At 33.3% G+C, this 16405-nt stretch overlaps 2 protein-coding genes across 5 annotated transcripts; both read left to right on the top strand.

Annotated features, from left to right (window-relative positions):
• The first annotated feature begins 739 nt into the window (after positions 1–739).
• Positions 740–5465, top strand: LOC109012105 (phosphomannomutase-like). The gene is made up of 12 exons (XM_018993596.2): positions 740–782; positions 891–1172; positions 1370–1414; positions 1511–1577; positions 2203–2279; positions 2691–2726; positions 3085–3140; positions 3219–3318; positions 3462–3557; positions 3682–3771; positions 4764–4815; positions 5233–5465. Exons 2-12 carry the CDS (start codon positions 1104–1106, stop codon positions 5289–5291), a joined length of 747 nt encoding a protein of 248 aa, XP_018849141.1. The 5' UTR covers positions 740–782; positions 891–1103; the 3' UTR covers positions 5292–5465.
• A 1680-nt stretch (positions 5466–7145) lies between these two features.
• LOC109012106 (putative threonine aspartase) lies at positions 7146–15113 on the top strand. Of its 4 annotated transcripts, none has more exons than XM_018993597.2 (11): positions 7146–7435; positions 7841–7891; positions 8613–8733; positions 8942–9031; positions 9627–9739; positions 9920–10052; positions 10739–10899; positions 11010–11173; positions 12855–12972; positions 13072–13176; positions 14489–15113. In XM_018993597.2, the coding sequence occupies exons 1-11, from the start codon at positions 7301–7303 to the stop codon at positions 14579–14581; spliced, it is 1284 nt and encodes a 427-aa protein (XP_018849142.1). In that variant the 5' UTR covers positions 7146–7300; the 3' UTR covers positions 14582–15113. The 4 variants fall into 4 exon arrangements, with proteins under 4 accessions (XP_018849142.1, XP_018849143.1, XP_018849144.1 ...); XM_018993598.2 differs by having other exon boundaries at positions 10742–10899; positions 14489–15044; XM_018993599.2 differs by having other exon boundaries at positions 8947–9031; positions 9658–9739; positions 14489–15039.
• The last annotated feature ends 1292 nt before the right edge of the window (positions 15114–16405 follow it).

Here is a 16405-nt window from a genome sequence, read left to right on the forward strand (position 1 = left end):
AGAGTAAAGTTATTTTGTAAAAAATTGGGTTCCACTAAAAAATAATTGTTTTTATCTTTATATTTTTTTTTAAGGTGAAATTCACTTTTTTATTGACACCTGCACATGAATTATTTATTTGGAACTTGTATAAATCATTTGTCTTTAATATATTTAGTATTAATTCTGTCCATCTGATTTAATAAAAGAGCAATGCTAGGGAGTCCGATTTGGGCTCCCTTTTTTTTTTTCCTGATAGGCATTTTATTTATTTATTTTTTTTTTTACTTAGTGTTTAAGAAAATATTATTTTATAATATTGTGAATTTTTTTTTATTTTTTTAAAAATATTTAAAAGTGTTAAAAAATGATATGAGAAAAAAATAAAAAATTCTTTAAAGTTTTTTTTTCTCACATTATTTTCTTAACACTTTTAAATATTTTTAAAAAAATAAAAAAAATTATAATAATATAAAACAATATTTTTTTAAATACTAAGTAAAATAAATAAATAAAATAAAATAAAATACCCATCGGTTGAGCCCAAATCGGACTCCTAACATTTTTCTTAATAAAAAGCACGTGGCAGTCTTAGATACGTCTGCGTGAATTTTTTTCTAATGAGCTGATCAATTGCATAATTTGCATATCGCATATTTCAGCCTCTAATTTAATTCTCAGGAAAGCCCTTCGAAAATTTTTATAATCCCCGGGAACTCCCCGCTTCCGTACTTTGTGATCTTCTTCAAATTCTGCGCTCAAACTGGTTTATTCTCTCACTTCTCAACAACTGGTTTATTCAGGCAAGCAAACTCTTTCCCATTTTGTACATTCTCTCGATTCTTTGATTTGTTACTACTTAGAACCCTAATTTTAAGATTCATTTTTATCTGAATACAACTGGCTTGAAGCTTGGACTCGAATTCGAGGGTACAATTCCAAATCTAAGTTTTGGTCGCTGAAGTCAAGCTTAACTCGTTAAACCCGGGACAACTATTTCACAGCAGGATCCAGATACCATATCCCACACAATCGGGACTCTAAACCACCAATTTGTTAAGTTTCCGTTGGAAACATTGTGATATTTCAGAATTTGGGTGTGGAAGAAAAATATATTGAGCGTAATGGCTGTCAGGAAACCTGGATTAATTGCCTTGTTTGATGTTGATGGCCCCCTTACTGCCCCTAGAAAGGTACCCAATTTCTCCTCCGAGTTCCTTTTTCTTCTTAATTTCAATTTTGTTCCGGTACATGGTTCTGTTATGATTATGGAATGGTCACATAAGCAATAATATGTATATATACACACACCCCATAATCATACATACCTCCATATATATATATAGAGCTTAAATTGTCTGATGCATTGTTCTTTCCTCTGAAATGCTAGGCGGTCACTCCACAGATGCTAGAGTTCATGGGGGAGCTTCGAAAGGTACATGATTTGTTAGCATTAACTGTGGTCACTGTCCCCCCCGTAAGATATTACTTAAAAGTTTTCTTTTTCTTTCTTTTCTTCTTCTGACTGCAGGTTGTGACAGTTGGTCTTGTGGGAGGATCTGACCTTAGTAAAATATCTGAGCAGCTTGGAAAGACAGGTTTGCTTTATCAGGCTCTAAGCTGTTTGCTTTTAGGAGAACATTTCGGAAACTAGCTAGGAACCAATAGTCTGTTTGATTACTCGATTTGATTCAGCATGATTTGGAAATAGACATGCTGCGTTGCTTGTTCATCATTAAACTTGACAATTAAGCATTTATACTTTTCATGGATTGGCGATTAGTTTCATAGGTAACCTTTATAAGCTACCTTTATAAGCTTGTGTTTTTTATTAGGTATGAGATGCCTAACCATCATTTCTCTAGTTGTTTTTCTTTTCTTTTCTTCTTCATTTTTTTTTTGTTTTTTTTGTTTTTTTTTTTTTTTTTTTTTTTTTTTTTTTTTTTTTTTTTTTTTATGAATACATACATGCACTACCATCTGATCTCTGTTGCATATTTTTATGAAAGACTAATTAAAAAAAATATATTTTTATTTTACTTGATGTTCACAGTGTCTAGAATCATTTTATGGTCTCTTAAGGTTGTCTTTAGTACATAATACATATCATGGTTTTCAAAAATGGCCAAATGCAGTTGTCTGCTTCACAATGTTCACTATGCTAATTATCTATATGATTGTCCCTATTCTCTCCCCTCCCCCTCCCTCTCTCTCTCTGTGCAGTTATCGATGACTACGATTATGTATTTTCTGAGAATGGCCTTGTGGCTCACAAAGACGGAAAGCTAGTTGGAACCCAGGTATTAGTTACAGCATGAAACCAGAATACAAGAAAGCAGTCACATGTATTACTAATGATTATAAATTTGGATATCCGCTATATGCGAGAACCAGAATCATGTGTCGTTTTATATAAGTGGATGCACTAAACTTCAAAATGCCATTGATGATTGTATACAAGTACTTTGCTGACTCAGTGTACGTTAACCCATGAAAATGTTTGTTATTCCGGACCATTATGTATCAAATCCTAGTCTCATTATTTTTAGCATATTACCCAAGTTTGAAATTACCTCTCTGTTGCCTCAGAGTGCTTCCCAACTATTTTTCATATTCTGGGGAATGATAAAGAAACTGTATTGTATGCATATTTCTTATTTGGTCAATTTGATAATCTTATGCTGAGGCATCATGTTTCTTCCTTTGTCCAGAGCTTAAAGTCATTTCTTGGAGAAGACAAACTTAAGGTAAAGACCTTCCTGTGGTAAATTAACAATCTGTTTAATGACTTTTTGGGAAAGCATCCTATTTATTATGATCTTGGGACACTAGGTTGGCCCTCTTGTGGGGCGTTCTTACACTTTCAGGGGCAAGAAAAATTAATTGTCCCCCATACCTGTATGCGTGCATTTAAAAAAGCTCGCTAATGATGATATGAAGCATCTGTGTGATTTACAAACTTGTTCTTCTGTTAGGCTATAATGATAATGGTTGGTGAGAATGCCTGTTAGGTATGTAGGGTTGTAGGGTAGACTAAAATCTGTATGCACACCATGTGCTACCGCAATTATCGTTTTCTTGTCCTGATCGATTGCAAATTTACAGGAATTTATCAATTTTACGCTACATTATATTGCTGACTTGGATATCCCTATAAAAAGGTTGGTGCAATGAAATTCCTAAATGTGCCTTTCTTGTGTGTTTGCTTTAGTAAGATTTTCTGTTTTAATTACCATTAGGGGTACATTCATAGAGTTCCGAAGTGGCATGCTCAATGTATCACCAATTGGCCGAAACTGTAGCCAAGAAGAAAGGGATGAATTTGAAAATTTTGATAAGGTAAAAACTGTTTGGTTCCTTTTTCTTTTCTTTGTTTTTTTTTCAAAATATTAAATTTTAAGTTATTATTTTATCATGATATAGCTTTTATGTGTTTAGTATGAAATATGAATATGGAACAAACCATGCGCTTGAGGTTTCAGGTTCAAAATATTCGTCCAAAAATGGTCTCCGTGCTTCGTGAGAAGTTTGCTCACCTTAACCTGACATTCTCAATAGGAGGACAAATAAGTTTTGATGTGAGTTGGACTTAATGCTTGTACTTAATCTTCATTGTGTTTTGATGATTTTTGGTTGATGGTAAATTTACTGGTAAGTGGAACTGCCCTTGAATCTAATTTTGGTGCAAAATGCTTGGAACAGGTTTTCCCTCAAGGTTGGGACAAGACATACTGCTTGAGATACCTAGATGATTTTCATGAAATCCATTTCTTTGGGGACAAAACTTACAAGGTCAGCCCTTAGGTCTCTAATCATTCATCTTTTTCGATCATTTAATATGTGATTTGTCTGCTTTTTAAAATTGAGCTATGCTTCAATCCTGTAGTAAGGTACATGTACTTAGTTTCTATGTAACAGTATTGTTGGCTTTGGTAAAGAACAAGAGAAATTCTTTAGCCATAAAGTGATCCCTCAAAAGTAAATCTACAGACTGGCATTTCTCGATGTGATACGTTAGATTGTAAAGCTACTTTTATTGTAAAGTAGATCTAACGTATCATATAAAACCATGTCAGTTTGTAGATTTACTTTTGTAGCTGCAGCACTTCTCAAGGAGTAATTACAGCAAAAGGATAAGTTAACTGCAGTAAGAGGATGGAAAAACATGAGATGTAGATATACATCCCGAACAACACCTAATTCATTTTTTTTGTAATTTTAATTAGTTTGATATAAAAGAAATTGGGTTATTAAATTTTGTTTTGTTTTTTTATCTTAAGTTTAATTTTTTCAGTTTTTATATTTTTTTCAATGTTGGTCTATTTTTTTAAAAAAAATAGAAATTGTTATTTTTTTAAAAAAACTTGCTGACATGTCATGTTGACCAGGTATGGTTTGACTATCTGAAAAGTAGATTGTGTATATATGACACATATCCGTCTGTAGTTAGTCATCATGTGGCAAGTGAGTGCCAACTGCCACACTAGTCATTTTTGTTAATAAATTAATGGGATTTGGATGGGATGAATATTATGATATATAAGTATTACCTCAAGGATCATTTTGAAAATTTCGTTTCCTTATGGATCAGTTTGAAAAATGATCAATCACCACTACAGTAATTTTCTCTTAGATTGTCAGATATCATGCAATTCAAAAATTTTTGATGATTTGATAATGGAACTTGATATTACCATGCTTTAAACCAAAGTTTGGCCTTAAATTTAGTTGCATCAACTCTTTGTTTATACCAATTTAAGAGTTCTGGTTTTTTGTTTGAGCAGGGAGGAAATGACCATGAAATTTATGAATCAGAACGAACAGTTGGTCACACAGGTTAGCTCTACACTCGAACTTGAACTCATATAACAGTTTCCTTTGGAAGTGAAAAAACTTCCCGTTTTGCTTTCTAACATTTAAATGAACAATTCCATCATATGGTGGAGTAATTACAGGACATGAGTACTTGGGTTATGCATTTTTGTACATTTTAATATAATTTTATTACCTATAAAAGATCATTTATAATCTCTTGCAAATAAGGTTATTTTACATCTTTTTTGGTTTTCTTGTATCCTTTTCTACTTTTTCATATGTTAAAAACTCGTTTAAAATGCCGACCATGACAAAATGAAATCATCCCAAATGTAGTAAGTTTGAGTGGGTTGATTCTTGAATGCTAAGCATCCAAAGATCAGTTGTTATTATTGTGGCATAATAGGGATGTTGACTGTAATTTCGTTCACTTTTCAGTAACCAGCCATGAAGATACAATGAAGCTGTGTAAAACTCTCTTCCTCACAAAACCCTAAGCATCTGGCAATTACTTTTTTCTTTTAGTTTTCAAATGTATGTTGTTTGTAATTTAAATGTACGAGTAATCATTTTTTTGTTGTTGATCGAGCTACATTTATGAACAACAAATATCTTTATTTCTCAGCTACATGTATGAATAAACATGCAGTGCAGGGATTCCTACCTATTAATGAAGACCACTGTAATTCATTTAAAAACTATGATTCATTTATACTTGCTTTTTTCTATTGGGAAATTTACATGGTGATTGTCTATTGATTCACTGAAGTAGAATCTATTGAGGTTCATGAAATTCTACTTACTAAGGGGTGGGAGAAGTGGGGGGAGAGATTTATAGAATTGCATTGGATAGAAAGCCGTGATTAAGCCAGCCAAATATTCAAATAGGGTTGAATACATAATTGAGCTATTGAGTGCAAAATGCAGGATCTACCAAAGCCCTTTTCTTTGTCTCGTTTGGTTATGCAGTTTAGATGAGATGAGATAAGATAAGATGTTTTGTTAAAAGTTAAATTAAATATTGTTATAATATTATTTTTTTAATATTATTTTTATTTTAAGATTTAAAAAAGTTGAATTATTTATTATATTTTGTGTGAGAATTTAAAAAAAATTGTAATGATTATATAAGATAAGATGAGATAGCTTGATTTTGTGTAACTAAATCAGCCCTTAATCTCCTCATTTTGGGATTTATAAAAACAAGTTTGTAATATTTGACAAATAAATAAAAAATAGGCAAGAGAAAAAGGGTTGCGTGTGGTTTAGATGTTGGCCATCAAGATATTTTTTTGTCCAAGTTTTGAAAAAAAATTATCTAAAAAATATCTTACTTTCCTTAACATCTTTAGACCAAAACTATCTCAAAAATACTTCATCAAAACATGTTTTCTCAACTTTCATGACACAGAAAAATAAATTTAAATAAACTTTAAAAACTTGAAAATTTTCTACTTAAATATATTATAAACGACTCTATTATTTTTTAAGAAAAATGATAGTATGACTACTAAATATGCCTGTTCATATTTTTTTATTTTTTTTTAATGATTAAGGAAATGACTATTAGTGAATTTATATTTATTTTAATGATTAAGAATGTTTAAAAAATGATTAAAGAAAAAAAAATAAAAAATAAAAACTTATTTATATTAGTGTGCACATTTGTTGGACACATTTGGTAGTCACCTTAGCATTCTCTATTTTTTAAAACCTCAACAAAAAAATATATCTGAAAAAATATATTTGTTAGTGGATATCCCTTCCCTTTCACTAAAATCAATAAAAACCTTTTTTTTTAACATTTTTAGAAGTAATAAGAAAAAAAAATATTTTTCATCTTAAGATTTTATAATTAATTATACCGATGTACGAAGTAATGTATCAATATAATTACTATGACTGAAAATAATAAAATTTCAGTTAAAAATTTATTAAAAAAAAGTCACTTAAAAACCTGATATAAGTTTCGTTTTAGAAAAATAAATAAATAAATAAATTGATGATGATAAAATAAAATAAAAAAAATTCTCGTCAGTTATTATTCATTATCCTAGATGTTACATCCTATGAAAAACATCCATATCTTATAAAAAATATTCAACATCTTATAAAAAAAAATTATAGGTAATGATAGGTTTATTTTGCTCTTATTATTTATTTATTATTTTTATTTTATATTTAATTTTTCATTAAAGATATTAAAAAAATACTTAAAAATGGTAAAAAAATAAAAAATTTCAAATATACTATAAGTAATAAATAAATAGTAATAAGATCTATCACTATTTAAAAATTATTTAATAAATAGTAAATACTAATAAAATCGACCATTTCTGCTCCAAGAAAATCTCACGTGCGAACATCTGCGAAAGCGTTTTGAGGAAACTTTTTCTTGTTTCTTGGTCGTCTTCCCCGCTTCGCCTTCACTGATATCTTACGAAATTAGAACTCACTCTCCTTCCCTCTCCGACGTCTCCGTAGTCGACATAATTGCGTGGCTTCCATGGCGGAGGATCAAAGCCATAGATTCTTCGTTGCCGTGCACGTAGGCGCTGGATATCATGCCCCTTCCAACGAGAAAGCCCTTAGGTCCGCCATGAAACGCGCTTGCCTCGCCGCTTCTACTGTTCTTCACAAGGTCACTCTCTCTCTCTCCCTCCCACCCTCCCTGATACACACACAAACAGATGCAAACATCTCATTTTTGGTTCCATTTAACCCACTCCAGGAAAATTATAAAATATCAAATTCAAAGTAGACGAATTTCATGTACCTGCTTCTTGAAATGCTATTAAATATGTATACTTTTGTTTCGTCATTTCATAATACAGAAAAAAAGGGGTACCAAGGAACACTGGGAATTTGGATTGAACTCTAATAGAAACGAAGCTATGTGTTGACAGAATATTTGGCAGGCATTTTTCTTTTCTTTTCTTCTACTTTTTGAATGCTTTAGTAAACGGGGCGTGAGTCAGACGAAGTAAGAAAGGGTTCGGTTTAGAGGGGCGTGTATGATTTATGTGCTTTGTTCTATTTGTTTTAGGGCTCTGGCAGATGCTTAGATGCTGTTTTGGCAGCAATTCAAGTGTTAGAGGTATAATTTCTTCTTTCCACACACTCGCACGCTCATTCGCATGTATGTATTCATTTGTCTATTTGGTTATTGTTGGTTTGTTTAGTGTATGATGTTGTTGTTGTCATGCTTAAGAGATAAAAATTCATAATTTTCTAATATAGAAGGAATACTTTATTTTTTATCTCTAAAAATATTGGAATGTTAGTATGCAAGCATAGACCAATATTTGAGGAGCTTTATGGCATATACTCTGGGAAAAATTGTTTTTGGCAGCTTACTTGGAGCGAGTTATGTTGGGTGTGGGAATGCATCATGTGAACTCTTAATTGAGATGTTCTGCTGTTCCTCAGAAGAGTATTCTGTTAAGGTTTATGGACTTGAGGAATTTAAATTTAGATGGAAGAATATACTAAGAAGTAGAATGAAACGTCCCTTGCAAGAGTTCAAAATGTGTGGCTTTTATAAAGTGAGAGGAAATTAGAGCTGGGAAGAAATATTTACTTGTCTCTCGCGTCTTGGTTACTTGACTGTCTAATTTGCTTTGCGTATGCTGGATCTCGAGAACATCCAATATTTGACCCTTTATTTTTATTTATTTATTTATTGCAATAGGAAGGATGAGAGGTTTTTCCTTCTGTACTGGGAGTCGAACCATTTGATGGTGTGTTAGTTTTCTTGTAGATCTATTATATCATGTATCATGTTTAGGGAGTTTTGATGATCCAAAAATTTATTAAAGGATGATCCTATTACCAATGCGGGTCGAGGCTCCAATTTGACCGAAGATGGTCGTGTAGAATGTGATGCCAGTATTATGGATGGTGATTCTGGAGCGTTTGGAGCTGTAGGGGCTGTGTCAGGTATTTTTAATGCTAATTATTTCATATTTTCCAAGTTGACCAATGAGGCTGTGTCGTCAGAATAATATTTTTGGGCTATAGGATTCTCTTAATAAATCTGGTCTTGTATCTTCATTGCAATATACACTCCGAAGAATTTACTGATGTCACTTGTAAAAATGATAAAAGGAGAGAGAGAAGTTATGAATGTCTGTTTCATATGTTGTAGACCAGGTGTACGAAATGCCATCCAGATTGCTGCTTTATTGGCCAAGGATCAAATTATGGGATCTTCTTTGTTGGGTCGAATACCTCCCATGTAATGGTTGCCCTGCCCTACTTCACTTTTAATCTAATGGATGACTAGTCCCTTCCTTTTCTGCAACTTGTTACTTCAGTGGCTGGCTTTTTTTATATAATTTAATAGGAACATCTTTCTTTCCCTTTTCACCTGTATAAGATGAGAGTTTTCTTTTTATGTACAATTATGGAAAAAACATCATGCAACATGATCCATAAATCCCCAAAAAAAAAAAAAAATCTAAATTTGATGGGCGAAATCCTTTTTCTTTATAATTGCTTTTCTATGCCTGTTTTATATAAATTTATAACTACTAAGTACGCATTCCTGAAAATGCATGATCAAAGACACTGATTTTTCCAAATGCTTATATGTCCTTGATTTGGCTCCTTCTATCTTTAGATGTCTAATTATGGAATGCAATTCTCCACGAGTAGTCAATTTTTTAACTTTTAGCTACATTGGTTTGATAATAGTTCGATATCAGAAGATTTTATCAAAAGAAAAAGAGTTTAATACTGATGGAAATCTGTTATGTTCTGCTAACATGAGGAGTAAAGGCCCTTATGATTTCGTTCTTCAAACTTACTCCAGCAAAAAAATCTTTTGATAGGTTACTCCATAAAAAAATGCTTGTTGTGCAGCTTCTTGGTTGGTGAAGGAGCTCGAACATGGGCAAAGTCCAAGGGCATTGCTTTTCCAGCAACTATAGCTGAGGCCGATGAGGTCATATCCTTTTCTTTTTCTACCCAAATTTTACTACCTCCTAATTCGGCCCAAAGGACCAGAGATATATATCATGTTGATGTGTCAAGTTTACATTTTTAAGGTCTCTGATCTTTCAGCAGTAGTGTTCTTTCTCACTTCTAGCAATTGTGTAAATTGATCTTGTGCATTTTGAAACAGTGGTTAATTACAGAAAGGGCAAAAGCACAATGGATAAAATACAAAGCAATGGTTGATGAAGCCAAATCTAAGACAGAAACTTCTAATATAGGACTTTCTTGCAGTCCAGAAGAGACTGCTGCTCCAATATTGGGTATTATATCTTCATCTGATTTTGCACAGATCAATCCATTCCATTTTAGAACTGATAATGTCTCTAGTGGGAACATTACTTTTAAAAAATGTCTGTAGTGGGAACAATATGTTCATACCTGCATCTTTCTGCTTTGCACATGGCATTTGATCTTTCCATTCCTTCTTGTGCCACTGTGCTTCTAAGAAGTATATTACATCTAATATTAATTTTGATTAGTAGTATCTTACATTTAATATCATCCTATGCGAGATGAAATATGTAGAACTCTGAATTAGCTTTTTCCATACCTAGAACAATATAAGTAGATCTTGATGTAATGAGATTTTCGTATTAATCTCCATTCATTTTTTTCAATAGCTATTAATTTTATGACCTGTTATATTTTCCAAGATCGATATATTAATCGTGTACTCCTGTTATCAAGTATGTGTGCACTTGAACCCAATTTGTAAAACCATTGTGTATAGTAGCTCCTTTATGTTTTATACTTTTATGAACCAACTTGTCTTTATTGGATTTGGTGATATTGTTGATTGTTTGCTCTCCATAACACAAGCGCCTCCCCTGCGAAAAAATAAAATAAATTAATTTTTTTAATAGGTACAACCAAAAAATACTCTTGAACATACCATGAAGTTTGAGACTTTTTACATGACTGAGTTGCATTTGTCTTTTGGATTTAGAAGCTCAATTATGTGATCCCTCAAGAGGGAATGGGGATGGTAAATTAACTATACCTAGTGCTTTGGAAGAGGATTGCATCATGGACACTGTTGGAGTTATTTGTGTTGATGCTGAAGGGCACATAGCATCTGGGGCCTCAAGTGGTGGTATTGCATTGAAGGTTATGAGGATTCTTGTAATATGCATTTTTGTTTCTTAAATGGCTTTCTCTTACTTTTGTCAATTATTTCTAACTTGTCTATCCTTGAAAAAATAAAAATAAAACACCAGGTTGGTGGGCGTGTGGGACTAGCGGCAATGTATGGTTCTGGTTGTTGGGCATCCTCAAAGGGCCCCTTTGGGGCTCCCTTTTTAGCTGGATGTTGTGCTACTGGTGCAGGAGAATACCTGATGAGAGGTTTTGCAGCTCGGGAGTGCTGTGTCTCATCATCAATGTATGCATCTCTCTTATCAAGGAAAAACTGTTATAGCTTTCACTTTTGTGAACATGCTTATCAAACAAAAAAACCTATTGTGTATCCATTTCTAGTCCCCAACTTGTAACTCAGTGTTCTCTTTGTATTGTTCATGTATACTTGGGTTATGCCTATTTACTTCTACGAATAAAATTTTATTTTATCTGTAATTAAAACCAATTGTGAGCATGACTTTTTTTTGGTGTCAGCTTCAACCAACCTATTTTTTCTTTTTCTTGTTTATTACATTGTAGTTCTAAATCTCCAAAACAAGAAGTCAACTCCAATGTTTTCAAATTTAATTACGAGTCAGGATTTGAACTGTGTATTTCACGAGTTCCAAATGCTATATTCTGTTCACGTAAGTTTAAAAGCGACAAGACTTTGTACTTAGTTTGCCTAATAGTCGGTTGGTTGCAATGTAGTAGTAAGTATGGGCAATAGGCTATAACAATTTGAAGGATGCCTGAGTTACTAGTTTTATATTGCTTGGGTTATTATCAAGAATATTTGCAAGGAAAGGGAGTATTTGTTGGGTGGGGGGGGGATCGGTGGTGCTTGTAAGGTACGCTGGTGCTTTTGAATTAGAGATCTTGGTTAAAGCATCAACGCATGCATTAGAGTATCTTTCCTTGCTTTCATGGATCATATTGAGGTGGGTAAACTTGATTTTCCCTTCAATATGACCCAGATCTAAATTCATTCAAGCCTTAGCAGAGTTGCTGATTGATCCATTGATGTATGGGCATAGAAATTGATTGCTTTCGTAATGCCTCAATGGAAGGCCCAAGCCACATGGCTTATGCTCTAAAATGACCAATCAATTATACAATTGGAGCCCCCATTGGAACATTATAAAGAGCAAGAATTTTTCTTTCCCAAGTAATGTGGGATCCCATATACCATCTACCCTTAACACTTTATCAGAATGGGATATCATAATCTCCCCCCATCTATTCCCGATGTCCTCTTCGAGGGTCAGTTCATCATAGGTGGCACGGCTCAAGTCCCACATTTCTGATTGGGATAGGCTCTAATACTATTTGTAACGCCTCAATGGAAGGCTCAAGCCACATGGCCCATACTCTAAAAAGACTAGTCAATGATATAATTAAAACCCCATTGGAACATTATAAATAGCAAGAACTTCTTCATTCCCAAGCAATGCGGGATCCCATACACCACCTACCCTTATCACTTATCAGAATGGGGGTATCACAGTTTTTTTCCTACTTGTCAAGTTTGTCAATTTGTGTAACGCCCGAGTCTTACATTGGGAATATGAATAACCTACATAGAGTGGGTAAGTTGTAGTGCATATATGGCTAGCACTTCCCCTAGGTTGTTACAACTTTTTTATATTACTGTATATGCTGAGCTTACACATTTTTGCTGGGAATCAAATTGAATGTCTTAGTGCTTAATTTTGTCTAAAAAAACTGGCTTGTGATTACATTTCACTTACTAGACATAGCCATGATTGATTTGTAGTTCTGGAGATGTTTAACTTTTCCTGGTTCATTTTTTGTTGATTTTAGAAAGAGAAGTTGGAGACATTTCTGCCATTGATTCGTTGAAATAATAATTCAATCTTTTGTGCTACACCTTATCAGCATGAAGCCCATTATATAAATCTGATATGGTTCTATTCCCCGCATAGTTCACAGGTTGGTCCTGCATCTGCTTGCACAAAAGTTTTACGGTCTGTTTTTCAAGAAAGCAATGGTACTGATAGAAGTGCGGGGATTCTACTTGTGCAAGCTGATGCTCCAATAATGGTGAGCTTCTGACCATCGCCTTTCCATTTGCTTGTCTGGAGGGATTATGTATTTATATTTACTTGTCTGGAGGGATTATGTATTTATATGTTGCTTCAGGATCCTGGAAATTTGGCAAAGCTCAGAGCTATAGAGATTGCAGCTGCTTACTCCTCCTTGTCTTTTGGAATAGGATATTTTGGAAACTCTATGGATCGGCCCAAGGTATCTCATTCTGTCGAATCATAGTCTCTCAAACCTCTCTTCCTTTTCTACATATGTTCGTTATTTTTTTTGGAGTTTGATATCAATTTTGAACCCTGGTAGAAAGACAAATTATTTTGTTGTCCATCTCTAAGATACCAGGACATAAATTTGCCTTTTTGACTTTGGACTAATGTAAACTGACCTTAAACGATGCAATATGCCAGGAGGCAGATGACATTTCTAATGAAAATGAATGGCTTACATTGTGATCTTCCAAAGGCATTATACCTTAAGAAGATACTAGGAAAGTTATTCTAACATCATTTTAAAGAATGGTGTTGTGAGTGCAGTGAGCTGTTTTGGTAAATCAAAGTGGTAAAATATAACAAAGCAATCCACAAAGAGATACACGGTTTGGTCTTCGGCCTAGGTGCATGGACAACGAGGAGAAAGGTTCACCATCTCAGAGTAGGAAGATTACAAAGTGTCTCAAGAAACTCTGCAAAAACTGAAGCCCCCAGATACGTCCATAGGATTCTTTCTTACTTTGATACGAAAAAACTGAGGCAATAGATCTTATGTTTTTTCCCCCGGGGTGTACCTATAACAACAAGACCCTAGGCCAGGTTTTCACCCAAATTCTCAGACACCTTTAACTCCTTCAACTTTAAAGGATCTTTAATGTCCTCGACATAAATAATCTCACTCTTGGATCCTTTCAACATAGTTTTGATGAAGTGCTTGAAAGTAGGGCCCTGATCCTGATTGAAAAGTAACTTTTCTATCAATATTTGTCTGATCAAGAATAATTTAAATTCATCAAAATGACTTGTTATTGGTTAACCTTCTTTCTCTAGAGTGTGTTTGACCATTGCTTCAGGTATAACAAATTGCGAGAGGCTTAGGCATATCCCAAACTTCTAACCAGCTGCAACCCTGCAGCTGATGTCTCCTCTACAACCTCTCTAGAATCTGATCTGCTAGAGACTACTGAATTGCACCATGTGCTTGTTGCTCATGCTTTGAGTAAACCTTGATGCACTAACAGAGCGTATCCGTTCTTTCCCAAGTCAAAGATTGTTACATTCCTCTCTTTCCATGGACTAAAATTGTTATTTGTATCAAACCTCTCTATTTCAAACTTTATTGCCAAGAGTCTTAGTCCTATGCCTACAAATAGAAATGAAAAGAAAGTTTCACTATATAAATGCTTTGAAGATTATGAAAGGCTGGCGACATAAAAGGCCGCATCAATTACATACCTTTATTAAATTTAGTTTGTTTCTGACATATATTTAGAGCTTCTAAATCAAAGCCCACATTTTTTCAGGTTTCGATTCTTAGGAATAAAAACCAGCGAGGCAAGACCGGGATAGACCATTTTGAAGCACGGATTGATCTTGCGGGTGAAAAGGTGCAGTGATTGCCATCCTGTTTCTAGATTCTGTTATTTTTCTTTTGGGTCACTGCAGAACAGAGCTACTTCCTTCATGTTTGGAAATGAAACTTCAGAGTACCAATGATGCAGCCACTGTTTGAGGGAGTGGTATTTCCAAAGATCCCTCATTGCTGGGTTGTTGCTTCACATTTCGCTGCGTTCAGTTACTGAAAGAGCTTGCTGCTTTGTATTACTATACCTTCAATCGCTGAAGCACAACCTGTGTACATTGGTGACCACATGAGAATTGAAATCAAGTACTGGTTTGCATTTATTAACTCTTTTTGTGAGCTGACTTGACCAAGCATTAGATTGAGAAAATTTCAAAGAGATGTTTTTATTGGGATTTGACAAAGGTACGGAGCTCATTGAAAATATGTTTGGGAAAAATCGTTAAGTCTTCTTTTCTAGTTTTGTAAAAGTTGTTTTACTTTTGGAAATCAAACTAAGATGCTTTGATGAAAATCAGTTTTGAGATTGTTTTGGTATAGAGATGTTTGGATTGAGCGGAAGAAAATTTTGAGAAGATTTGCAAAAACATCTTGTTACCAAACATCACTTAAGCACTCTTATTGGATTAGCCAAAGTTAAAAGATATTTTTTATGAATATAAAAGAAATTTGACTTTTGGCTATTCCAGTCACATAAATCTCCACATTAGAATAGTTATTTTTTCATTATATAACAATAAAATAATATAAGATGAATTTGATTTTAGTTATTCATATCAAATTTTCACATTAGATTATACATTTATTTATTATATAATAATAAATAATTAATAATTTCAAAAATATTTAATTTTTTTAATTATTATTTTATTTTATTTTATTTTATTATTCTATCATTATATATTAATTAATAATCATATTCTTATTAAATTAATATATCACTAATTCAAATTAATATACCAATTGTGATAAAATATGTTATAGAAAGAAAGGGAGAGAGAAATAATTAATAAAATATATATTTAATGTATGTACAGTAACCTTCAAATTTGAAAAAAAATTTAAAAGTTACTGCAGTTAAATTCTAAATATTTAAAATTTAACTAATCCATTGTGAGTATATTTTACTCTCTAATAATTAAATACTAAATAGATTTAACTTTTAGCTAATCCAATAAGAATACTAAAAAACAAATAAACAAATTCCAGATAGTTTGAGAAATGGGAATTGCTTTAAGCCTTCATTTAACTTGTTGAGTATAACAGGTTTTAGTTATAGTAGTGGCTTCTCACAATCTGAAGTTTGAACGTTGCATTCCTTTCATATGCAACGTATCAAACACGAAGGAATTATTCAAGCTGCAATGCCAATGTCTTACATTATGACTGCAACATGCCATTTCATTTAGGCATGAATTTTTATATCCCAAATAAGTGAAACGTGGATGCCTACAAAACTCTAGTCACGCCACAAAGCAACAAAAATGATGGTAAATGGTTTCCTCTTTTTTCCCTTTTTTTTTTTTTTTTTTTTATTTACAAACAACATCAAATCCATCACCGATGCCTATATTATCCATTATTAGAACCTTCATTAATGATGTTGCCCATGTAAAGAACGCTTCATTTGATGATCTTGTTTTTTCAATATCTTCAGGTAAGCCTAGGTGGGGGACCTTGCAACCCAGCCCGTCCACTCAATCCGCCCGTCATGCTAGGGGACGGTCGGAGGTTGGTGCGGGTGGGTTCCTGACTATCCGCCCATATAGGGCAGATAGTATCCCTACCTTTGGTAAATGAACAGGACCTTTTTGGGAGAGACCTAAGATAAAAAATTTCGAACGTTGAACTTCCCTCT

The sequence above is a fragment of the Juglans regia genome, chromosome 12 (genome assembly GCF_001411555.2).
Source record: "Juglans regia cultivar Chandler chromosome 12, Walnut 2.0, whole genome shotgun sequence".
Classification (NCBI taxonomy): domain Eukaryota; kingdom Viridiplantae; phylum Streptophyta; class Magnoliopsida; order Fagales; family Juglandaceae; genus Juglans; species Juglans regia.